The sequence below is a fragment of the Parasteatoda tepidariorum genome, chromosome 5 (assembly GCF_982258835.1).
Source record: "Parasteatoda tepidariorum strain Cologne lab strain chromosome 5, Ptep-v5.0, whole genome shotgun sequence".
Lineage (NCBI taxonomy): Eukaryota > Metazoa > Arthropoda > Arachnida > Araneae > Theridiidae > Parasteatoda > Parasteatoda tepidariorum.
In genome coordinates, this window is record NC_141759.1 from 100228406 (window position 1) to 100255686 (window position 27281).

General features: G+C 28.0%; 1 protein-coding gene across 1 annotated transcript in view; it reads left to right on the top strand.

Moving 5' to 3' along the window:
* Nucleotides 1–27281, top strand: part of LOC107441370 (protein turtle homolog B) — a 139330-nt gene that overhangs the window by 74024 nt on the left and 38025 nt on the right. Inside the window, exons 5-6 of the mRNA XM_087164627.1 lie at nt 1377–1673; nt 24123–24404. Of these exons, the coding sequence (XP_087020753.1) occupies nt 1377–1673; nt 24123–24404 (579 nt within the window). The remainder of the gene's footprint in view (nt 1–1376; nt 1674–24122; nt 24405–27281) is intronic.

Consider the following 27281-nt stretch of genomic DNA (forward strand, 5'->3'; position numbering starts at 1 on the left):
AGGTAGTAACCCGCATTTGCGTTACATGGAGACAAGAACCACGAAAATCTCCCGAGGTCTATAACTCATTATCCGTCGACTACTGAAGATATTTTACGTCAGCGCTGTAGTCGGTGCAAGCCAGATGTGGAATTCGTATCGACCAGCCATCACTGGGATTGGAACACGGGTCACCTCATTGCAAGGCGAACTCCCTATCTCGTAAGCCACCACGGTTATTGGTACTAATTGAATTAAAAAAATAAACTATTCACTAAAAACTAAAATTGCTAGAGAAAATGCATTTATTTGTAATGGAGAAAGTAACAAATCGCCATACTATTGTTGGCATCAATGATGCTTATTTTCGGTAATAGGCACTATTGGAATTATTGAAATTATTGCAGTTTTAATCTGTACCAAATGTACTCATGCGTACAAAGTATTTTATGAGTAATTTCGGTGCCTACCACAGCGGCAAATACAGGTTTTGCTTAATCTAATAATGTAAAGTCACTGTGAAGGGCAACAAATAATAATAAATAAAAACGTTGGAATTATTTTAGCTTTATTATTTTTGCCGGTATTTTTCTTTCAAATTTGAGTATGATTTTGTAATGTTGTTCACTTTAGTACTGATTTATTTATTCTTTTTTTGCACGAAGAAACGGAATTCAGCTTGTAATACGTATGTCACCGCGAATGTCTGAAAGCAAGAGAATGTCGACTTTCACCAATGAATGTCAACAATTACATAGTCGCTTTAGTGACTATCCGACATATTCGTTATATCCGATATGATATTAATTTATCCATTGAAATTATTTAACTTATTCGATATTTTAATATCTGCTGAGGAGAGATCAGCAGAAACATTATTGCTCAGAGAATCGGTTAAATGCATGCTGGGCAGTGGTATTTGATCTTAAAATATTGATGTAAGACATACCGGACAAATGCACACCGAGAAGGGGCACTGATCTTTTAAAAAAACATTGACGTAGGGCATACCGGGCAGTGGCACTTAACTAGACATAGTTATATTTCGAACATTTACCAAAGCGACTATGTGATTGTCAACATTCACCAGTGGATGACCATAACCACCTGTTTAGTTCATTCACAGTAACATATATAGAAAAATAACTGTTTCAGCTAATAAATTCTGTTAGTCTTTAAGTTTTGTGCTTGATTTCTTAATGTTGATCCGATTTATAGATTACTTAATTTTTTTTCCCCCAGTACAAATCACGGGTATTCATTTAATATAATGCTTTCTTGAGTACTAATGGTATTCAGTTCATACATCATTAAGTTATAAAATGCATAATAATTAGTTCTATTGCATTAATGCAATATTATTAGCTATCAATGATATTAGTTCTATTGCATTTCAGTGGCTCCTCAAGAAGTGAAAATAATTCTTCCAGAAAAACTTATAAGGGCTGGCGAAGAACAAGGAGTCGTCTGCCAGACGAGAGGATCGAGACCTCGGGCACTCACATCCTGGTGGATCGACGGGAAGAAATTGGAAGGGAGCTCCGAACTCTTGGCCGACGACGGTAACGTAACGTTGAGCGCACTTCACTTCACTCCGACGTGGGCTGACAACGGCCGGTTGCTGGTGTGTCGAGCTACTAACCCTGCCCTTCCGAAAAAGTTGATGGAAACAGAAACGACTTTAGATGTGCAATGTAAGGCTTTTGTTTCTTGCATAGCATTAGTTCTCTGCAAAGAGGGTAGTCTTTGAGTCTTTTCTAATACGTCATTACTGTTCTTTATCGCAGAGATCAAGGCCTCACTACCGTATTTGATTATGGGTTTAACATATATGTTGTACATTGCATTCAGGGTTGCTTGAGTACATCCTCATTCGGAGGTCCTGCAGTTCGGCCTTATATCATTTAGATTCTATCTTCTACCTTTTCTGCTGTAATTTTCTGTTGGTCAACGAAATTTAATTTAATACGTTGTAAAAAAAATTTCGAGCTATGTTGCGCCAAATTTTGGTTTTCATTTCCTGGCTACATAAAGTTGGTGCTCAGTTTTACTATATATTGGTGCTTTCACTAGCTCCAAATAACGGGAGAAGGTTGCACCAAAAATGGGTATTTTGGAAAAAAAACCTAAAAGCAGGGAAAGGTTGTACCAAAAATAAGTGTTTTGAAGGGAACTAAAAGCGGGGAAGGTTGCACCATTAGGTAATTTTAAAGTGTTAAAAAGTAGGGTAAGGGTGCACCCAGGGCTCGTAGCCAAATCATAAAACAAAAAATAAGCACCTTTTAAGTACTTTTAACCCTTTCGCACCGGACGGGACATTTGCTGTCCCAGTCCATGGGTGAAAGCCCTTATATAGCAAGACGGAAAAGAGAAAAACCTGGTACGTAAAACATTTCATTCCAGCATTTTTTTCGAAAAAAATGAAATGTCTGTAACTATCAAGATTTCTTTTATAATTCTGGCCTATATATAAAACTGCTTCTTTTCCAAGATAAAGTAGATATATTTGAAAAATTCAAAAAAAGAATAAGTAAACTCCTCCCCAAAACTAGCTATAACTGAAATGGTTTTACTACCAGCCTTTCCTCTTTTCCGTCTCGCTTTCACCCCTGCTGATTTTTCGCCGTATTGAAAGGATTAAAGCACTCAAAAAATATTTTTAAGCACTATATACATTAAAAAATGCAAAATAATTTTCAAAGACTTTACATGATCCTGATAAAATTACTAGTTTCTAACAAAATAAAAACTCCTTTATGATTATATTGGCCATTATAAAATGATTAAGAGACTTTTTGTTTCGATATCAGAGGGTGGAAATTGAAGCCTGAAATTGAGATGCAAATGCAGCAGAGTTGTACATGGGGGTGCAATAATCTCACCGAACACAGCTCACTAGACGCACTTGCGGAATTCTAAGTATTTTGTCAAACATGTAAAATGATTGTCACCTTTAAACGCTACGGACCGAATGTAAGCCAAAATGGAACGAATGAATTATTAAAACGTTGAATAGAACAATGTGAAAAGCACTCTTTTGCATATTACTTCGCCAAAATAGACATGGTAAAGAAAATAGTTTCATTTTCGAAAAAGGAAAATTAAAGACCTTTTAATAACACTCAATATAAAAAGCACCTTTAAGGGCTTTTAAAAAACGGAAACCGAAAATAAGTACCTTTAAGCACTTTTTAAAAACGCTACGCACCATGAGCACATTCATTAAGCATTTTCAAAGAGCAAAAAAAGCAGAGAAAGTTATCATTAAAAGTAATCATTATTAATAATTTATAATAAAAAGAGAAAATTGTATCATAAATTGATATTTTATTTATCCCAAATTAAGAGAAAAGGTGCTATCATAAGTGGGTTATTTAATTAAACCAAATATGGATCAGTTACACTTTAGTGTAACTTTTCTTTATTATTTAGTATGCAAAGTAGAGGACCAAATTTATATAAATTAAATTATAACTTAATTACCTAAATATATAAAAACGAAAAAAACTATTTTATTTTATTTTAGATGCATTATATATATATATATATATATATATATATATATATATATATATATATATATATATATATATATATATATATATATATATATATATATATATATATATATATATCTCTTCACATTGATACTACACATATCAATGTGAAGAAAGGAAAAAAATTAAAAATGCAATATTATATAAATTAAGTAAAATTAAAATTCTTTTTTACATGTTATTTGTAAAAGCACCAACAGATGCTATAGAGTAAAGTACGACTAATGTTTTAAAGAAGAATTTTAAGCTGAAGCAAATTCCTATTACTATGTATTCTGAAATTATTTTATTATTTAAAAAGGGAAATAATACTTTCACAAATAAAAATTTATTTAAAAGAGAAGACAAACATTGAATTGGTCAACCCCCAAACGCTTATTAACGAAACATTTTAATGTTAATTACATTGACCTAGGGAAATAATTAATTTGAAGCAAATTAAGAAATGTGAAAATAATGACATAACTTGGAAATAATAACAAAAATATGCAGATCCAGATCAATATTCAAACTTAATTTATACATTTACAATCACCTTGATGTTTGTATACATAGACCGAATGTAATAATTTTTATGCAAAATAATAATCTTAAAATTTAAGTATATTATACTTTTTACATATTTATACATATCACAAAGCATTCATGAGAAAAGTACAAAATATTCACTCAAAGCTATTCTTGAAACTAGTACTTTTGAAGTTCTGGAATTCTGGTAATTTCGGCAGAATAATTATTTTTATCAATAGGCTTTGCACTGTTCGGGATATGGCTGCTGATAAACACACAAGCAGTATTCATGTCGATGGTATTAAAACTCCACATTATACTTTATGTGAGGATTGTCTTTATAACTAAAGTTTTTTTGTTTCATAGAAGCAGATATATATCAGAATAAAAAAAAATTACTTTTATAATTAAAATAAAAGTTTTAAAAAATTATTTAAAAAAAATGTAAATATTATAAATACATGTGAAGTTTTTCATGATTAATTATAACGTTCGATTTATGCTTATGTTGTCTTTTCCCTCCCTCACAAAACACAAATGTGGGCGAAATTAATATACATAAATCTGCAAAAAAAATAACAATTCATGGAAAAATAAGTATTGAAAGCAAAGTTTCTATGAGCATCTAAGTTTTTTTATATTTAGATTTAATAAAAAAATACATATATTAAGTTTTTAAATACGATACTTTGTTTCATTTGAAATTTGTTTCGCTTAGTTAAAAAATATTAATAAGAAAATCCATTTAAAAAAAATTATAAAAAGAAATCAGTGTATTTCGAAATGTACCAAAACAAATCTTTTTCTGGTCAGTATTTTGTTCAAAATTTCAATAAGATTTTTGGTTAATTAAAAAAATAACACTTTGCTTTCTTTAACGCCAATATTGGGCACTTTCCTTGTTTTGTTTTTTCCCTACCTCGTGCGCCAAAGAGAAACCCAGTTTCCATGACAACGACTGCCTCTAGTGTTAATTTGAACAGAGTATAATTCGTATTGAAAATCTAACAACAAAGGTATTTAAGAATGTATAGACAAATATTCGTGTAATTATGTAACCTTACAAATGAAAATGAGCAATATAGAACATAAAAATCAAAACATAAGCATATTGATGAAAAGTTTTAATCCTAACAGAAAGTACACGCGATTGTTTTTGTTCGGTAGAATGCAATTGAAACACGGACCTAGAATATTTTCACCATCAGTAAATTTGGCGGAAAGCTGTGCTTAAGATTGCGGCATTTACCGTTTATTATGAACTGTAATTAATGCAAATAAATAAGAGACGTTTACTTACCTGTAGAAAAAAAAATAGACGATTTCAAAGACAACTTGCAAGAGATTACAAAACAACAACAAAATCGTCCATAAGTCAACAGTTATCGGTCGCAGTTTAAGCTTGTGCCTCTCATAGTACGAAAGTTTGGTGCAATCGATTGTGCTATGAACGTATTTTTCGATCATATTTAGCAATTAATGGTGCAATTAAAAACTTTGCACCAAGTATTGGTTAAACATTTACCCAGATTTTTTACAGTGTATATAATATTACACTTAGATACTTTGTAAAATTTTTTCTACTTATTATAACGTTATCCATCTTCAATTCCGTCGCCAATAGCCCTTTGTGCAACTCTAGTGCGACGTAAATTAACTACAACAACAACAACCATCTTCAATTCAAATTCTATCTTGAGCCGCGATGGCTCAGGGGATAGAGGGTTCGCCTTCGAATGAAGTTACCAGATTCGAAGCCTAATCATGGCTGGTTGATACGAATTCCGCATCCGGTATGCACCGATTACAGTGCTGAAGTAAAATAATCTCATTGGTAGACGGATCATGGGTTAGAGTTCCCTTGCCGTCAGGCTAACCGTGGGAGGTTCACGTGGTGTTCCTCTCCATGTAACGTAAATGTGGGTTAGTTTCATCAAAAAGTCCTCCACGAAGGTAAATTTCTACCAATGCTTGATGTAGGAGTTCTCTTGTCTCCTAGATTAGGTGTAAAATTACAAGCTTACGGTGTTGAACATAAGTAGTCGTAAACCCAGATTTGGGTCGGTCGTGCAAGAGCGGTTGTAAAATAAAATAAAATTGCTTAGTTGAAGTCTGCAATTGTGAATTCGTTTACTAAAATTAGATCTAAAACATTTCTCTCTTAAAATTTTATTTTAAGCCGTGTCCTCTCACTATTCTTTTGTTGTTGGTTTAAATAGAAGTCGTTGAATTTTTTAGCAATTAACTTTGGATTTCGAATATCTTTGTCTCCAAAAACCACTAGATAGTTTACATTTTAGGTTCGTTTGTTGTTGATCAAACTAATATACTTTTTGTCCTTCTACTTGATAGTCTATCTTATTCAGAAAATTATTCCAAGTTTCTCTTTTGGCTTCAAGTATTTTTTTTCTTCATGATAGCCTTTTGACGTCTCCATGCAATAACATCTAGGCGGCATTCCGTTTCGGTTTTATGATCAATTTTTCTCAGCTCTCTGTTCTGTTCGATCTCTGGTGACCTTTTGTTTGACGAAATATGGCTCATTCCAAAATGGCTCATATGTTTTCAATCTTCCTCGTAGGATATTCTTCCTTCCACACTGAAGAATTATAGTGAAAGTCGCCACTGGGCCCATGTCCAAGAGTTCGTAGGTTCGATCCCAGACCGTCCGAATACTCCCCGTGTAGTAAATGGTGACTGATGCACGTTAAAGTCTTCCATGTTCCCATAACAAATCAATATCTCTGGGGGTACTGATCCAGGAGTTTCCTTGTTTTCTAGATTGGTTTCAAAATTACAAGGCTACGTAGCTAAACATTGGTAGTCGTAAACCCAAAATTGCGTCGGCAGTTCAACGACGGATATAAAATATAAAATAAAATATAGTGAAAGTCGAAGTATGGTGAAGTTACGTTTATTAAGTTACTTATTTTTGCGTCCCGAAGTTGACTGATCGTTAAGACACGGTTCCAAGCAGATCACCGAAGTCAAGCATCACTAGTTACGGGCAGTGCACGAGTGAGTGACTACTTGGATCAGTCTGCGTAGGGACCGAGGGTGTGCGGTATAAGTCCTCGTTAAGCTGCTCTACTGTAAAGTGCTAGACTTCGCGTGCAGGTAGTTGGGCTACTGAAGTGGGGGTGCCATGCCATCCCTTTAGCAGAGGATCAAAATTGTGATGGTATGTATTCGGACCATTATCAAGGATATTTCCCAGACCGTCGCCTATACCTTATTGTGCAGCTCTAGTGCAACGTAAAATAAACTACAACAACAACAACTTATTTTTTTCTTTAGCTGGATTTTATTAAGTTCCACATAATTTTTGAAGGAGGTTTAATGTTTTTTCAACTTTGTTGAAATCGAGGTCTTAAGCATTCTAACTGGATCACCTAGCAAGTATTTTTTGCATCGTTTGTTTCTGAAACTATACTTAGGTCTGGATCAGTCGAACTTCCTAAATAAGGGAAATAAAAGTGTTTGTATCATCTCTGTCATAAACTAATGCGTTAACGTCTATAAAGTCTTTCTCAATCAGCGCTAGCTGATTCTTATTGGTGTGACCCCAGTTTGGAGATGCTGCATTGAAATTTCCTACAATAATTGTACAGGATACGTAGCGTTTTTTAAAAGTGCTTAAAGATGCTTATTCTTGATATACGTATTTCAAAAGCCCTTAAAGGTGCTTTATTTATTCGGAGTTGTAAAAAGTGCTTAATTTTTCTTTCTTTTAAAAAGAGAATTTTTCTTTGCCGTGTCAATTCGCGTTATAAATTACAAAAAATGCATGATTTTCAATATTTTCTCTGCAATATTTATCAGAAACTAGTTATTTTATCATGATTATGTGAAGTTTTTAAAAATGTTCTTGAATTTTATGCTTATAAACTAAGAACTTTAAACGATAGAAAAAAATAATTTTTATTGCTGCACAGATCCAAATTAAAAACATGTTGAATTAGGTCAACGTATCTAGGTTAAAATTGTTGTTGCTTGGAGGGCTATAAATACCGTAAACTTGGAAACGCAATTTCCTATTCCAGAAGTTTAATTTTTACAATTTCTGATGCGTCATTACTGTTCATCTCTTTCACCTGTATGAAAGATCACTTGTTTTTAACCTGTTTTCGCTTGTTTTTTACCTGTTTTTTTCACCAAATTTTTATTGCAACCGCTGGCTATCGTATTTGAAACTAAAAATTTAATATTTGACGTTTATTTGTAATATTTCTTTTATTTAATTTAATGACAATTTCTAATATAAATATCTTCTGCTCACGTTTTTTTTATTCGGATGAATCGTTAGATCTTTTCATGATATAGAGTAAAAGAACAGTCGTTTTGTAATATTTTATGGTAGAACATTCAGGAAACACTTAGAGTTTGCTTTTGTATTGTCCGTAGAATTTATTAAATGTTCTAATACAGACAGCAGAAGAGGAAAAAAAATTAAAAGATCTTATTTTGTTGTCTTTTTCAACAAAGGAAAATTGATGGCAACGATACATTTCGAAGATTTCGTGTAAAAAGAAAGAAATATGTTTCCATTCGAGATTCCTTTAAGTCGTCGTCTGAGATTTCATTGTTACTATGGAAACATTTTTCGCTTTGAAGCGTCTGATCGGTCGGATATGAAAGAGGAAAAAAAAAGATAGTTTCATCCCATCTAAATGGAATGTGAGTCAGGAGAGGTTGAACTCGTTATTTTTGTGATGTTCGCAAAAATAGGGGAGGTTATGTTTTATTTAGGTATCTGCCAAAATATTTCTCATCGCAAAAGGAGAAGCTATTGCTATCGACAATCGCGATCGATTTACTTAGAGTAATTTCAATTGTTACAAATCGACGGTGAGGTTTCAAATCTACAGAAACCTTTCCAAATTATTAGACGCTCTATAAGATTCTATGCAAAATCTTAATTATCAGGTGATACTACACAGCTTTATTGTTTTTACGATACTGAAACCGGTTTGCACTCGTTTACGTTTGTGTATTAATTGGTTAAACGACACGATATATAATAAAAATTCGACTATTGGACAAATTAGATTGTATATTATACAAATATAGAATATTTATTATGTCAGGTATTATATTAATTAGACCAAATTATTGGTCAACGACAGCGAAAACGACCTCAAAGTCCTAAAACTTAAGAACTGGAGGGGAGTTGCCATGGACAGAGGGAGCTGGAGAAGGCGTGCTGTTGAGGCAGCCAAGGCCTGCAAAGGGCTGTTGCGCTCCTGAAGAAGAAGAAGACCAAATTATTTGACGCACTGTAGTTTCTTAATGCTTGCATGTTTTGCATGAGTTTATATGCAATACTTTTATACTTAAACATACATGTAACGGGATTTTATTAGGTATTTTATTATTCTAATGTGGTGAACCGGGTTTGAATCCCAGCGATGGCTGGTCGATACGAATTCCGCATCCGGCTTGCACCGACCACAGTATCGACGTAAAATATCCTCAGTGGCAGACGGATCATGGGTCAGAGTCTCCTTGCCGTCAGGTTAACCGTGTTAGGTTTTTGCGGTTTCCCCTCTCTACGCAAATGCAGGTTAGCTCCATCAAAAAGTCCTCCACGAAGGCAAATTTCTCCCAATACTTAATTCAGGAGTTCCTTTGTCTCCTGGATCAAGCTTCTAAATTCAATAGGTTTTGCTCAGCGTAATATGATGTAATGAAAATGAAAAAAAAAGTGAGAAAGAAATTGTAAAGTAGAGCACTTAATTAGAGTATTAGCTTTCGATCGAATAAGAAATTGGAACCCCAATGGCTCAGGGGATAGAGCGTTTCTGTTCGAATCCGAAGTGCTGACGTGAAGTTTCCTCAGTGGTAGACGGACCATGGGTTAGAGTCCCCTTGTCGCCAGGTTAACCGTGGGAGGTTTTTGTGGTTTCTCTCTCTATATAACGCAAATGCAGGTTAGTTCCATCAAAAAATCCTCCATGAATGCAAATTTCTCCCAATACTTGATAGAGGAGTCCCCTAGTCTTCTGGATTGGGTTTAAAATTACAAGGCTTCAGGAGTTGAACATTAGTAGTCGTAAACCCGAAAATTGGGTCAGCTGTTCAACGACGGATATGAAAAAAATTTTAAAATAAAGAACACTTAGTCCTTAAATACTCAACATAAACTGTACACAACAATGGATGTCTTCGTATTCAAAACTATAAAGCAAATTTTTAAAGTCTTTAAACAAGCATTTTCGTAACGTAAACAAGCAGATTTAAAAACGAAATGATATTTGTAAAATCTTTTGGAAGATTTGATGTGGAACAGAAAAAAATATTTTTCCTAACATTTTATTGTATAGCAACAATAACAAAAATCCTATTAATATAATTATATTTTAAAATCATGGAACGCAAGTTTGCAATTAACGAGAAAGTTAAAGTTTTGAAACACTGGATTGCGTTAATATCTTGTGACAAGAAGAAATGGATTGTTGCCATTAGCAACCAGATCAACCGAACAAGTTTAAGCTTCATATTTTGAATTTAAACACAATAAGGGACAAAATATTTTTCGATTTTATTTCCCTTGGTGGGAACAGACGTAAAACCACTTTAAATGTTAATAGACAAATTATAAACGAGATATTAATTGATTGAAAAATCAAATCGCATAATTTGAGTGCTAAAAATCCCCCAAACTACCCGCAAATGGCAATAATAAATTGTTAGTTTTTTTAAAATTTAATTTAATAATAGCGAAACAATGTTTAATCGTAAGGTATACAATTTTTCAAATCATTTCAAAGAGTGCAATTTCAAATGAAAAAATACAAAATTTGATCGAAATGGGTCGAATAGTTTCTGAAAAATCGAATTTTGAAAAAGTCGTATTTTTAGAATTCAATTTCTCAAGAAGTATTCAGGCAATTTTTCTCAGATTTTGTAAATTGTTAGTTTTTTTAAAATTTAATTTAATAATAGCGAAACAATTTTAATCGTAAGGTATACAATTTTTCAAATCATTTCAAAGAGTGCAATTTCAAATGAAAAAAATACAAAATTTGATCGAAATGGGTCGAATAGTTTCTGAAAAATCGAATTTTGAAAAAGTCGTATTTTTAGAATTCAATTTCTCAAGAAGTATTCAGGCAATTTTTCTCAGATTTTATAAATTGTTAGTTTTTTTAAAATTTAATTTAATAATAGCGAAACAATTTTAATCGTAAGGTATACAATTTTTCAAATCATTTCAAAGAGTGCAATTTCAAATGAAAAAAATACAAAATTTGATCGAAATGGGTCGAATAGTTTCTGAAAAATCGAATTTTGAAAAAGTCGTATTTTTAGAATTCAATTTCTCAAGAAGTATTCAGGCAATTTTTCTCAGATTTTATAAATTGTTAGTTTTTTTAAAATTTAATTTAATAATAGCGAAACAATTTTAATCGTAAGGTATACAATTTTTCAAATCATTTCAAAGAGTGCAATTTCAAATGAAAAAAATACAAAATTTGATCGAAATGGGTCGAATAGTTTCTGAAAAATCGAATTTTGAAAAAGTCGTATTTTTAGAATTCAATTTCTCAAGAAGTATTCAGGCAATTTTTCTCAGATTTTATAAATTGTTAGTTTTTTTAAAATTTAATTTAATAATAGCGAAACAATTTTAATCGTAAGGTATACAATTTTTCAAATCATTTCAAAGAGTGCAATTTCAAATGAAAAAAATACAAAATTTGATCGAAATGGGTCGAATAGTTTCTGAAAAATCGAATTTTGAAAAAGTCGTATTTTTAGAATTCAATTTCTCAAGAAGTATTCAGGCAATTTTTCTCAGATTTTATAAATTGTTAGTTTTTTTAAAATTTAATTTAATAATAGCGAAACAATTTTAATCGTAAGGTATACAATTTTTCAAATCATTTCAAAGAGTGCAATTTCAAATGAAAAAAATACAAAATTTGATCGAAATGGGTCGAATAGTTTCTGAAAAATCGAATTTTGAAAAAGTCGTATTTTTAGAATTCAATTTCTCAAGAAGTATTCAGGCAATTTTTCTCAGATTTTATAAATTGTTAGTTTTTTTAAAATTTAATTTAATAATAGCGAAACAATTTTAATCGTAAGGTATACAATTTTTCAAATCATTTCAAAGAGTGCAATTTCAAATGAAAAAAATACAAAATTTGATCGAAATGGGTCGAATAGTTTCTGAAAAATCGAATTTTGAAAAAGTCGTATTTTTAGAATTCAATTTCTCAAGAAGTATTCAGGCAATTTTTCTCAGATTTTGTAAATTGTTAGTTTTTTTAAAATTTAATTTAATAATAGCGAAACAATTTTAATCGTAAGGTATACAATTTTTCAAATCATTTCAAAGAGTGCAATTTCAAATGAAAAAAATACAAAATTTGATCGAAATGGGTCGAATAGTTTCTGAAAAATCGAATTTTGAAAAAGTCGTATTTTTAGAATTCAATTTCTCAAGAAGTATTCAGGCAATTTTTCTCAGATTTTATAAATTGTTAGTTTTTTTAAAATTTAATTTAATAATAGCGAAACAATTTTAATCGTAAGGTATACAATTTTTCAAATCATTTCAAAGAGTGCAATTTCAAATGAAAAAAATACAAAATTTGATCGAAATGGGTCGAATAGTTTCTGAAAAATCGAATTTTGAAAAAGTCGTATTTTTAGAATTCAATTTCTCAAGAAGTATTCAGGCAATTTTTCTCAGATTTTATAAATTGTTAGTTTTTTTAAAATTTAATTTAATAATAGCGAAACAATTTTAATCGTAAGGTATACAATTTTTCAAATCATTTCAAAGAGTGCAATTTCAAATGAAAAAAATACAAAATTTGATCGAAATGGGTCGAATAGTTTCTGAAAAATCGAATTTTGAAAAAGTCGTATTTTTAGAATTCAATTTCTCAAGAAGTATTCAGGCAATTTTTCTCAGATTTTATAAATTGTTAGTTTTTTTAAAATTTAATTTAATAATAGCGAAACAATTTTAATCGTAAGGTATACAATTTTTCAAATCATTTCAAAGAGTGCAATTTCAAATGAAAAAAATACAAAATTTGATCGAAATGGGTCGAATAGTTTCTGAAAAATCGAATTTTGAAAAAGTCGTATTTTTAGAATTCAATTTCTCAAGAAGTATTCAGGCAATTTTTCTCAGATTTTATAAATTGTTAGTTTTTTTAAAATTTAATTTAATAATAGCGAAACAATTTTAATCGTAAGGTATACAATTTTTCAAATCATTTCAAAGAGTGCAATTTCAAATGAAAAAAATACAAAATTTGATCGAAATGGGTCGAATAGTTTCTGAAAAATCGAATTTTGAAAAAGTCGTATTTTTAGAATTCAATTTCTCAAGAAGTATTCAGGCAATTTTTCTCAGATTTTATAAATTGTTAGTTTTTTTAAAATTTAATTTAATAATAGCGAAACAATTTTAATCGTAAGGTATACAATTTTTCAAATCATTTCAAAGAGTGCAATTTCAAATGAAAAAAATACAAAATTTGATCGAAATGGGTCGAATAGTTTCTGAAAAATCGAATTTTGAAAAAGTCGTATTTTTAGAATTCAATTTCTCAAGAAGTATTCAGGCAATTTTTCTCAGATTTTATAAATTGTTAGTTTTTTTAAAATTTAATTTAATAATAGCGAAACAATTTTAATCGTAAGGTATACAATTTTTCAAATCATTTCAAAGAGTGCAATTTCAAATGAAAAAAATACAAAATTTGATCGAAATGGGTCGAATAGTTTCTGAAAAATCGAATTTTGAAAAAGTCGTATTTTTAGAATTCAATTTCTCAAGAAGTATTCAGGCAATTTTTCTCAGATTTTATAAATTGTTAGTTTTTTTAAAATTTAATTTAATAATAGCGAAACAATTTTAATCGTAAGGTATACAATTTTTCAAATCATTTCAAAGAGTGCAATTTCAAATGAAAAAAATACAAAATTTGATCGAAATGGGTCGAATAGTTTCTGAAAAATCGAATTTTGAAAAAGTCGTATTTTTAGAATTCAATTTCTCAAGAAGTATTCAGGCAATTTTTCTCAGATTTTATAAATTGTTAGTTTTTTTAAAATTTAATTTAATAATAGCGAAACAATTTTAATCGTAAGGTATACAATTTTTCAAATCATTTCAAAGAGTGCAATTTCAAATGAAAAAAATACAAAATTTGATCGAAATGGGTCGAATAGTTTCTGAAAAATCGAATTTTGAAAAAGTCGTATTTTTAGAATTCAATTTCTCAAGAAGTATTCAGGCAATTTTTCTCAGATTTTATAAATTGTTAGTTTTTTTAAAATTTAATTTAATAATAGCGAAACAATTTTAATCGTAAGGTATACAATTTTTCAAATCATTTCAAAGAGTGCAATTTCAAATGAAAAAAATACAAAATTTGATCGAAATGGGTCGAATAGTTTCTGAAAAATCGAATTTTGAAAAAGTCGTATTTTTAGAATTCAATTTCTCAAGAAGTATTCAGGCAATTTTTCTCAGATTTTATAAATTGTTAGTTTTTTTAAAATTTAATTTAATAATAGCGAAACAATTTTAATCGTAAGGTATACAATTTTTCAAATCATTTCAAAGAGTGCAATTTCAAATGAAAAAAATACAAAATTTGATCGAAATGGGTCGAATAGTTTCTGAAAAATCGAATTTTGAAAAAGTCGTATTTTTAGAATTCAATTTCTCAAGAAGTATTCAGGCAATTTTTCTCAGATTTTATAAATTGTTAGTTTTTTTAAAATTTAATTTAATAATAGCGAAACAATTTTAATCGTAAGGTATACAATTTTTCAAATCATTTCAAAGAGTGCAATTTCAAATGAAAAAAATACAAAATTTGATCGAAATGGGTCGAATAGTTTCTGAAAAATCGAATTTTGAAAAAGTCGTATTTTTAGAATTCAATTTCTCAAGAAGTATTCAGGCAATTTTTCTCAGATTTTATAAATTGTTAGTTTTTTTAAAATTTAATTTAATAATAGCGAAACAATTTTAATCGTAAGGTATACAATTTTTCAAATCATTTCAAAGAGTGCAATTTCAAATGAAAAAAATACAAAATTTGATCGAAATGGGTCGAATAGTTTCTGAAAAATCGAATTTTGAAAAAGTCGTATTTTTAGAATTCAATTTCTCAAGAAGTATTCAGGCAATTTTTCTCAGATTTTATAAATTGTTAGTTTTTTTAAAATTTAATTTAATAATAGCGAAACAATTTTAATCGTAAGGTATACAATTTTTCAAATCATTTCAAAGAGTGCAATTTCAAATGAAAAAAATACAAAATTTGATCGAAATGGGTCGAATAGTTTCTGAAAAATCGAATTTTGAAAAAGTCGTATTTTTAGAATTCAATTTCTCAAGAAGTATTCAGGCAATTTTTCTCAGATTTTATAAATTGTTAGTTTTTTTAAAATTTAATTTAATAATAGCGAAACAATTTTAATCGTAAGGTATACAATTTTTCAAATCATTTCAAAGAGTGCAATTTCAAATGAAAAAAATACAAAATTTGATCGAAATGGGTCGAATAGTTTCTGAAAAATCGAATTTTGAAAAAGTCGTATTTTTAGAATTCAATTTCTCAAGAAGTATTCAGGCAATTTTTCTCAGATTTTATAAATTGTTAGTTTTTTTAAAATTTAATTTAATAATAGCGAAACAATTTTAATCGTAAGGTATACAATTTTTCAAATCATTTCAAAGAGTGCAATTTCAAATGAAAAAAATACAAAATTTGATCGAAATGGGTCGAATAGTTTCTGAAAAATCGAATTTTGAAAAAGTCGTATTTTTAGAATTCAATTTCTCAAGAAGTATTCAGGCAATTTTTCTCAGATTTTATAAATTGTTAGTTTTTTTAAAATTTAATTTAATAATAGCGAAACAATTTTAATCGTAAGGTATACAATTTTTCAAATCATTTCAAAGAGTGCAATTTCAAATGAAAAAAATACAAAATTTGATCGAAATGGGTCGAATAGTTTCTGAAAAATCGAATTTTGAAAAAGTCGTATTTTTAGAATTCAATTTCTCAAGAAGTATTCAGGCAATTTTTCTCAGATTTTATAAATTGTTAGTTTTTTTAAAATTTAATTTAATAATAGCGAAACAATTTTAATCGTAAGGTATACAATTTTTCAAATCATTTCAAAGAGTGCAATTTCAAATGAAAAAAATACAAAATTTGATCGAAATGGGTCGAATAGTTTCTGAAAAATCGAATTTTGAAAAAGTCGTATTTTTAGAATTCAATTTCTCAAGAAGTATTCAGGCAATTTTTCTCAGATTTTATAAATTGTTAGTTTTTTTAAAATTTAATTTAATAATAGCGAAACAATTTTAATCGTAAGGTATACAATTTTTCAAATCATTTCAAAGAGTGCAATTTCAAATGAAAAAAATACAAAATTTGATCGAAATGGGTCGAATAGTTTCTGAAAAATCGAATTTTGAAAAAGTCGTATTTTTAGAATTCAATTTCTCAAGAAGTATTCAGGCAATTTTTCTCAGATTTTATAAATTGTTAGTTTTTTTAAAATTTAATTTAATAATAGCGAAACAATTTTAATCGTAAGGTATACAATTTTTCAAATCATTTCAAAGAGTGCAATTTCAAATGAAAAAAATACAAAATTTGATCGAAATGGGTCGAATAGTTTCTGAAAAATCGAATTTTGAAAAAGTCGTATTTTTAGAATTCAATTTCTCAAGAAGTATTCAGGCAATTTTTCTCAGATTTTATAAATTGTTAGTTTTTTTAAAATTTAATTTAATAATAGCGAAACAATTTTAATCGTAAGGTATACAATTTTTCAAATCATTTCAAAGAGTGCAATTTCAAATGAAAAAAATACAAAATTTGATCGAAATGGGTCGAATAGTTTCTGAAAAATCGAATTTTGAAAAAGTCGTATTTTTAGAATTCAATTTCTCAAGAAGTATTCAGGCAATTTTTCTCAGATTTTATAAATTGTTAGTTTTTTTAAAATTTAATTTAATAATAGCGAAACAATTTTAATCGTAAGGTATACAATTTTTCAAATCATTTCAAAGAGTGCAATTTCAAATGAAAAAAATACAAAATTTGATCGAAATGGGTCGAATAGTTTCTGAAAAATCGAATTTTGAAAAAGTCGTATTTTTAGAATTCAATTTCTCAAGAAGTATTCAGGCAATTTTTCTCAGATTTTATAAATTGTTAGTTTTTTTAAAATTTAATTTAATAATAGCGAAACAATTTTAATCGTAAGGTATACAATTTTTCAAATCATTTCAAAGAGTGCAATTTCAAATGAAAAAAATACAAAATTTGATCGAAATGGGTCGAATAGTTTCTGAAAAATCGAATTTTGAAAAAGTCGTATTTTTAGAATTCAATTTCTCAAGAAGTATTCAGGCAATTTTTCTCAGATTTTATAAATTGTTAGTTTTTTTAAAATTTAATTTAATAATAGCGAAACAATTTTAATCGTAAGGTATACAATTTTTCAAATCATTTCAAAGAGTGCAATTTCAAATGAAAAAAATACAAAATTTGATCGAAATGGGTCGAATAGTTTCTGAAAAATCGAATTTTGAAAAAGTCGTATTTTTAGAATTCAATTTCTCAAGAAGTATTCAGGCAATTTTTCTCAGATTTTATAAATTGTTAGTTTTTTTAAAATTTAATTTAATAATAGCGAAACAATTTTAATCGTAAGGTATACAATTTTTCAAATCATTTCAAAGAGTGCAATTTCAAATGAAAAAAATACAAAATTTGATCGAAATGGGTCGAATAGTTTCTGAAAAATCGAATTTTGAAAAAGTCGTATTTTTAGAATTCAATTTCTCAAGAAGTATTCAGGCAATTTTTCTCAGATTTTATAAATTGTTAGTTTTTTTAAAATTTAATTTAATAATAGCGAAACAATTTTAATCGTAAGGTATACAATTTTTCAAATCATTTCAAAGAGTGCAATTTCAAATGAAAAAAATACAAAATTTGATCGAAATGGGTCGAATAGTTTCTGAAAAATCGAATTTTGAAAAAGTCGTATTTTTAGAATTCAATTTCTCAAGAAGTATTCAGGCAATTTTTCTCAGATTTTATAAATTGTTAGTTTTTTTAAAATTTAATTTAATAATAGCGAAACAATTTTAATCGTAAGGTATACAATTTTTCAAATCATTTCAAAGAGTGCAATTTCAAATGAAAAAAATACAAAATTTGATCGAAATGGGTCGAATAGTTTCTGAAAAATCGAATTTTGAAAAAGTCGTATTTTTAGAATTCAATTTCTCAAGAAGTATTCAGGCAATTTTTCTCAGATTTTATAAATTGTTAGTTTTTTTAAAATTTAATTTAATAATAGCGAAACAATTTTAATCGTAAGGTATACAATTTTTCAAATCATTTCAAAGAGTGCAATTTCAAATGAAAAAAATACAAAATTTGATCGAAATGGGTCGAATAGTTTCTGAAAAATCGAATTTTGAAAAAGTCGTATTTTTAGAATTCAATTTCTCAAGAAGTATTCAGGCAATTTTTCTCAGATTTTATAAATTGTTAGTTTTTTTAAAATTTAATTTAATAATAGCGAAACAATTTTAATCGTAAGGTATACAATTTTTCAAATCATTTCAAAGAGTGCAATTTCAAATGAAAAAAATACAAAATTTGATCGAAATGGGTCGAATAGTTTCTGAAAAATCGAATTTTGAAAAAGTCGTATTTTTAGAATTCAATTTCTCAAGAAGTATTCAGGCAATTTTTCTCAGATTTTATAAATTGTTAGTTTTTTTAAAATTTAATTTAATAATAGCGAAACAATTTTAATCGTAAGGTATACAATTTTTCAAATCATTTCAAAGAGTGCAATTTCAAATGAAAAAAATACAAAATTTGATCGAAATGGGGTCGAATAGTTTCTGAAAAATCGAATTTTGAAAAAGTCGTATTTTTAGAATTCAATTTCTCAAGAAGTATTCAGGCAATTTTTCTCAGATTTTATAAATTGTTAGTTTTTTTAAAATTTAATTTAATAATAGCGAAACAATTTTAATCGTAAGGTATACAATTTTTCAAATCATTTCAAAGAGTGCAATTTCAAATGAAAAAAATACAAAATTTGATCGAAATGGGTCGAATAGTTTCTGAAAAATCGAATTTTGAAAAAGTCGTATTTTTAGAATTCAATTTCTCAAGAAGTATTCAGGCAATTTTTCTCAGATTTTATAAATTGTTAGTTTTTTTAAAATTTAATTTAATAATAGCGAAACAATTTTAATCGTAAGGTATACAATTTTTCAAATCATTTCAAAGAGTGCAATTTCAAATGAAAAAAATACAAAATTTGATCGAAATGGGTCGAATAGTTTCTGAAAAATCGAATTTTGAAAAAGTCGTATTTTTAGAATTCAATTTCTCAAGAAGTATTCAGGCAATTTTTCTCAGATTTTATAAATTGTTAGTTTTTTTAAAATTTAATTTAATAATAGCGAAACAATTTTAATCGTAAGGTATACAATTTTTCAAATCATTTCAAAGAGTGCAATTTCAAATGAAAAAAATACAAAATTTGATCGAAATGGGTCGAATAGTTTCTGAAAAATCGAATTTTGAAAAAGTCGTATTTTTAGAATTCAATTTCTCAAGAAGTATTCAGGCAATTTTTCTCAGATTTTATAAATTGTTAGTTTTTTTAAAATTTAATTTAATAATAGCGAAACAATTTTAATCGTAAGGTATACAATTTTTCAAATCATTTCAAAGAGTGCAATTTCAAATGAAAAAAATACAAAATTTGATCGAAATGGGTCGAATAGTTTCTGAAAAATCGAATTTTGAAAAAGTCGTATTTTTAGAATTCAATTTCTCAAGAAGTATTCAGGCAATTTTTCTCAGATTTTATAAATTGTTAGTTTTTTTAAAATTTAATTTAATAATAGCGAAACAATTTTAATCGTAAGGTATACAATTTTTCAAATCATTTCAAAGAGTGCAATTTCAAATGAAAAAAATACAAAATTTGATCGAAATGGGTCGAATAGTTTCTGAAAAATCGAATTTTGAAAAAGTCGTATTTTTAGAATTCAATTTCTCAAGAAGTATTCAGGCAATTTTTCTCAGATTTTATAAATTGTTAGTTTTTTTAAAATTTAATTTAATAATAGCGAAACAATTTTAATCGTAAGGTATACAATTTTTCAAATCATTTCAAAGAGTGCAATTTCAAATGAAAAAAATACAAAATTTGATCGAAATGGGTCGAATAGTTTCTGAAAAATCGAATTTTGAAAAAGTCGTATTTTTAGAATTCAATTTCTCAAGAAGTATTCAGGCAATTTTTCTCAGATTTTATAAATTGTTAGTTTTTTTAAAATTTAATTTAATAATAGCGAAACAATTTTAATCGTAAGGTATACAATTTTTCAAATCATTTCAAAGAGTGCAATTTCAAATGAAAAAAATACAAAATTTGATCGAAATGGGTCGAATAGTTTCTGAAAAATCGAATTTTGAAAAAGTCGTATTTTTAGAATTCAATTTCTCAAGAAGTATTCAGGCAATTTTTCTCAGATTTTATAAATTGTTAGTTTTTTTAAAATTTAATTTAATAATAGCGAAACAATTTTAATCGTAAGGTATACAATTTTTCAAATCATTTCAAAGAGTGCAATTTCAAATGAAAAAAATACAAAATTTGATCGAAATGGGTCGAATAGTTTCTGAAAAATCGAATTTTGAAAAAGTCGTATTTTTAGAATTCAATTTCTCAAGAAGTATTCAGGCAATTTTTCTCAGATTTTATAAATTGTTAGTTTTTTTAAAATTTAATTTAATAATAGCGAAACAATTTTAATCGTAAGGTATACAATTTTTCAAATCATTTCAAAGAGTGCAATTTCAAATGAAAAAAATACAAAATTTGATCGAAATGGGTCGAATAGTTTCTGAAAAATCGAATTTTGAAAAAGTCGTATTTTTAGAATTCAATTTCTCAAGAAGTATTCAGGCAATTTTTCTCAGATTTTATAAATTGTTAGTTTTTTTAAAATTTAATTTAATAATAGCGAAACAATTTTAATCGTAAGGTATACAATTTTTCAAATCATTTCAAAGAGTGCAATTTCAAATGAAAAAAATACAAAATTTGATCGAAATGGGTCGAATAGTTTCTGAAAAATCGAATTTTGAAAAAGTCGTATTTTTAGAATTCAATTTCTCAAGAAGTATTCAGGCAATTTTTCTCAGATTTTATAAATTGTTAGTTTTTTTAAAATTTAATTTAATAATAGCGAAACAATTTTAATCGTAAGGTATACAATTTTTCAAATCATTTCAAAGAGTGCAATTTCAAATGAAAAAAATACAAAATTTGATCGAAATGGGTCGAATAGTTTCTGAAAAATCGAATTTTGAAAAAGTCGTATTTTTAGAATTCAATTTCTCAAGAAGTATTCAGGCAATTTTTCTCAGATTTTATAAATTGTTAGTTTTTTTAAAATTTAATTTAATAATAGCGAAACAATTTTAATCGTAAGGTATACAATTTTTCAAATCATTTCAAAGAGTGCAATTTCAAATGAAAAAAATACAAAATTTGATCGAAATGGGTCGAATAGTTTCTGAAAAATCGAATTTTGAAAAAGTCGTATTTTTAGAATTCAATTTCTCAAGAAGTATTCAGGCAATTTTTCTCAGATTTTATAAATTGTTAGTTTTTTTAAAATTTAATTTAATAATAGCGAAACAATTTTAATCGTAAGGTATACAATTTTTCAAATCATTTCAAAGAGTGCAATTTCAAATGAAAAAAATACAAAATTTGATCGAAATGGGTCGAATAGTTTCTGAAAAATCGAATTTTGAAAAAGTCGTATTTTTAGAATTCAATTTCTCAAGAAGTATTCAGGCAATTTTTCTCAGATTTTGTAAATTGTTAGTTTTTTTAAAATTTAATTTAATAATAGCGAAACAATTTTAATCGTAAGGTATACAATTTTTCAAATCATTTCAAAGAGTGCAATTTCAAATGAAAAAAATACAAAATTTGATCGAAATGGGTCGAATAGTTTCTGAAAAATCGAATTTTGAAAAAGTCGTATTTTTAGAATTCAATTTCTCAAGAAGTATTCAGGCAATTTTTCTCAGATTTTATAAATTGTTAGTTTTTTTAAAATTTAATTTAATAATAGCGAAACAATTTTAATCGTAAGGTATACAATTTTTCAAATCATTTCAAAGAGTGCAATTTCAAATGAAAAAAATACAAAATTTGATCGAAATGGGTCGAATAGTTTCTGAAAAATCGAATTTTGAAAAAGTCGTATTTTTAGAATTCAATTTCTCAAGAAGTATTCAGGCAATTTTTCTCAGATTTTATAAATTGTTAGTTTTTTTAAAATTTAATTTAATAATAGCGAAACAATTTTAATCGTAAGGTATACAATTTTTCAAATCATTTCAAAGAGTGCAATTTCAAATGAAAAAAATACAAAATTTGATCGAAATGGGTCGAATAGTTTCTGAAAAATCGAATTTTGAAAAAGTCGTATTTTTAGAATTCAATTTCTCAAGAAGTATTCAGGCAATTTTTCTCAGATTTTATAAATTGTTAGTTTTTTTAAAATTTAATTTAATAATAGCGAAACAATTTTAATCGTAAGGTATACAATTTTTCAAATCATTTCAAAGAGTGCAATTTCAAATGAAAAAAATACAAAATTTGATCGAAATGGGTCGAATAGTTTCTGAAAAATCGAATTTTGAAAAAGTCGTATTTTTAGAATTCAATTTCTCAAGAAGTATTCAGGCAATTTTTCTCAGATTTTATAAATTGTTAGTTTTTTTAAAATTTAATTTAATAATAGCGAAACAATTTTAATCGTAAGGTATACAATTTTTCAAATCATTTCAAAGAGTGCAATTTCAAATGAAAAAAATACAAAATTTGATCGAAATGGGTCGAATAGTTTCTGAAAAATCGAATTTTGAAAAAGTCGTATTTTTAGAATTCAATTTCTCAAGAAGTATTCAGGCAATTTTTCTCAGATTTTATAAATTGTTAGTTTTTTTAAAATTTAATTTAATAATAGCGAAACAATTTTAATCGTAAGGTATACAATTTTTCAAATCATTTCAAAGAGTGCAATTTCAAATGAAAAAAATACAAAATTTGATCGAAATGGGTCGAATAGTTTCTGAAAAATCGAATTTTGAAAAAGTCGTATTTTTAGAATTCAATTTCTCAAGAAGTATTCAGGCAATTTTTCTCAGATTTTGTAAATTGTTAGTTTTTTTAAAATTTAATTTAATAATAGCGAAACAATTTTAATCGTAAGGTATACAATTTTTCAAATCATTTCAAAGAGTGCAATTTCAAATGAAAAAAATACAAAATTTGATCGAAATGGGTCGAATAGTTTCTGAAAAATCGAATTTTGAAAAAGTCGTATTTTTAGAATTCAATTTCTCAAGAACTATTCAGGTAATTTTTCTCAGATTTTGTATTTTGCCATGAAAAAACATATTTTTATGCATAACAGCTCGAACTTTTTCGACTATTATAATATAAACTAATAAAAAGTATTAAATATTCACTAAAAGTTGTTTTTGTATAGAATTATCTTTGGTTAAGTGAATTTCATAATTGTATGCAAATTTTTTTTTAATTCGCTTAAAATTTTTTCGATATGTGGCGAAAAACACAAAAATTAAATATGACATTAAAGGGTTAATTCAAACTTTGGACCGCTCTCCTCACCAAACTATAGGTACCATATTTCCCAGATTGCGGCTACTCCCTATATTTTGGGGGTGAGAATTCGGAATCCGACTAAAAAATTATATGTTTATTGAGTGTTAGTGTCTGATTTCGTAACTTGAATTATCGTCTGTATTAATTAATTATCATATTTCAGGTCACCTTTAAGATTGAAGGTGAAGATCCGATCATTAGATCAAAAGTTATTCAGAGTCGTCAGTTTATATTTTTCTCACCGTACAAGTCAATTTATTATATCCTTTGTGTTTGGTCCTGGTGTTATGATTTCTTATTGTTTCGATTTCGATCTAGTTTTACCACGTCTCAACCTGACTCTTGGCCACGTGTTGAGCATCAAGGAAGGTTCGAATGTCTACCTGGAGTGTGGAGTGGAATCGAATCCCCCCATCTTCAACATGACTTGGAGATTTGAGAATCGTTCCCTAACATTCTACAGAAGTATTGGTTTCGTTATTCTTAACAGAACGCTTCTGCTGCAAAAGGTGAGGCGAGCTCATTCCGGCAACTACACATGCCACGCCCACAATGACGTAGGAGACGGATCCAGCAATCCACTGCATATTCGAGTCCAATGTAAGTAAGGCTGAGTAAGTTATAAAATTATATTAATATCTTACTCAAATATAAACAAATTTTTCTCAAATTTTAAAGTTCCGCAGTGGACTGATCGTTAAGACACGGTTCCCAGCAGATCACCGAAGTCAAGCATCACCGGCTGCGGTCAGTGTGCGGCTGGGTGACCACTTGGATTAGTCTGCGTAGGGACCGAGGGTCTGCGGTATTGGTCCTCGTTAAACTTCTACCGTAAAGTGCTCGACTTCACGCGCAGGTCGTCGGGCTACCGAAGCAGGGGTGCTATCCCCTCTGCAGAGGATCAAAATTGTATGTCTTCGGATCATCCTCAGGGATGTTTCCCAGACCGTCGCCAATAGCCCATTGTGCAGCTCTAGTGTGACGTAAATAAAATACCTACCTACCCACCTCACATTTTAAAGCAATAATTTCGGAATTAATTTTAAATTGTTCCGAAAATCTTTTCTAATTTTATTGAGTATATTTTACAACTATAGCAAGAAAAGTTAAGACAAAACAATTAATTTTTTTATAAAAAAATGTCGACATCTCCATCAATATTTAACATAGGATAACGAAATTTTGGGCAATCATTCCATTTGATAAGAAAAGTAGATGCTACAAGTTACAAATAAATTTATTGTTACAATTGGTGGTTACAATTTATTGTTACAATTTCTGGCATATGATGTTCAAAAGCAATATTTTCAGTTTGTTATTTATTGGAGATCCCTAAAACTCTCAAGGCTTTAATCTTCATCTATAAGTATGAGAAATTGCATGATCTAAAGAGTTTTGAATTTAACAGTTGTAATTCTTTAATTATTTCTCGAGAAATTTAAAAAATGGAATTGTCATAGAAGTGTTTCCATTGTGTCAAATCCCTGTGTATATATATCAACGTTAAAAGAATCTTATATTCAATATAACCCATAAATAGAGCTTATACCTAATGAGCAATCATTTAAAGCCTTTCCCACAAAGAAAGTAATAATATTCATCAAATCATCTCAGAAAATGCGATGATGGGTCTTTATTAGTTTAGGAAATTGATCAGTCCCACCTTACTAAGACCTAATTGATATTTAAATATATTGTCCAGAAAGATATTAAAACCCTCTTTCCAAAGTCAATCGTCCTATTCTCTATCTATCCACCAGCATGTAATGTTCTCATTTTTGGGAGCTTCGTCGCTTACTTTAATAAAATTCTATTATTTCTCCATGTTTCTGTATCTTTTTCAATATGCAACTGCCACACCACTATGAATTTACAATGTCAATGCTTTTTAAGCATAACCAATGTATATATATATATAGATATATATATATACATATAATTTGACGCACATATTTTAATATGAAATTAGTTTTAAAAGATTCACAATATTCAAAATGTCCGTTCTTTTAATATTCCATATCTGCACCGTTAATTCTGTGTTTGACAACAAAAAAATAATTTAAATATGCTTTTAAAATATTTATAATTATATGTATAGGCATTTTTATTCAATATTAACTCACGTATTTTAATACATAACCAGTTTTTAAGCGATCGGGATGTTCAAAAAATTTTAAAAAATTCACAGATTGCAAATGGTTTATTATTTCTTTAATATACATGTTTCGTGGTTTGGACAAAGAAAAACTAATAAAAAAATAATTTTTAAAGTTTTTTTCGTTTAATATGAGTTTTTTCAAAAGCTTTGAAGGGCTTTTTTCATCAAGAAACCAGTTTTTAAAGAATCGGGCTGTTCAAAATATTTAAAAAAATTCACAAATTGTCCATGCTTTATTATTTCTTTAATATGCATGTTGGAAATATCATGGTGTTTACAAAGAAAAACTAAATTTAATATATTTTGTAAAATATTTTTCATTGAATATGAACGTTTTAAAGACATTTGACGCGTATATTTTAACAAGAAACCAGTTTTTAAAAAGTCATGTTGTTCAAAAAATTTAACAAAATTCGCGGATTGTCCATGCTTTATTATTTCTTTAATATGCATGCTGGAAATATTGTGCTTTGGACAGAGAAAAACTAATTTAAATATATTTTGTAAAGTATTTTTCGTTTAATATGAGCTATTTCAAAAACATTGGCGCCCATATTTTATAAGGAAACCAATTTTTAAAGAATCTCGCTGTTCAAAAAATTTAAAAGAAATCGCAGATTGTTCATGCTTTATTATTTCTTTAATATGCATGCTGGAAATATTGTGCTTCGGACAGAGAAAAACTAATTCAAATATATTTTGTAAAGTATTTTTCGTTTAATATGAGCTATTTCAAAAACATTGGCTCCCATATTTTATAAGGAAACCAATTTTTAAAGAATCTCGCTGTTCAAAAAATTTAAAAGAAATCGCAGATTGTCCATGCTTTATCATTTCTTTAATATGCATGCTGGAAATATTGTGCTTTGGACAGAGAAAAACTACTTTAAATATATTTTGTAAAGTATTTTTCGTTTAATATGAGCTATTTCAAAAACATTGGCGCCCATATTTTATAAGGAAACCAATTTTTAAAGAATCTCGCTGTTCAAAAAATTTAAAAGAAAGCGCAGATTGTCCATGCTTTATTATTTCTTTAATATGCGTGCTGGAAATATTGTGCTTTGGACAGAGAAAAACTAATTTAAATATATTTTGTAAAGTATTTTTCGTTTAATATGAGCTATTTCAAAAACATTGGCTCCCATATTTTATAAGGAAACCAATTTTTAAAGAATCTCGCTGTTCAAAAAATTTAAAAGAAATCGCAGATTGTTCATGCTTTATTATTTCTTTAATATGCGTGCTGGAAATATTGTGCTTTGGACAGAGAAAAACTAATTTAAATATATTTTGTAAAGTATTTTTCGTTTAATATG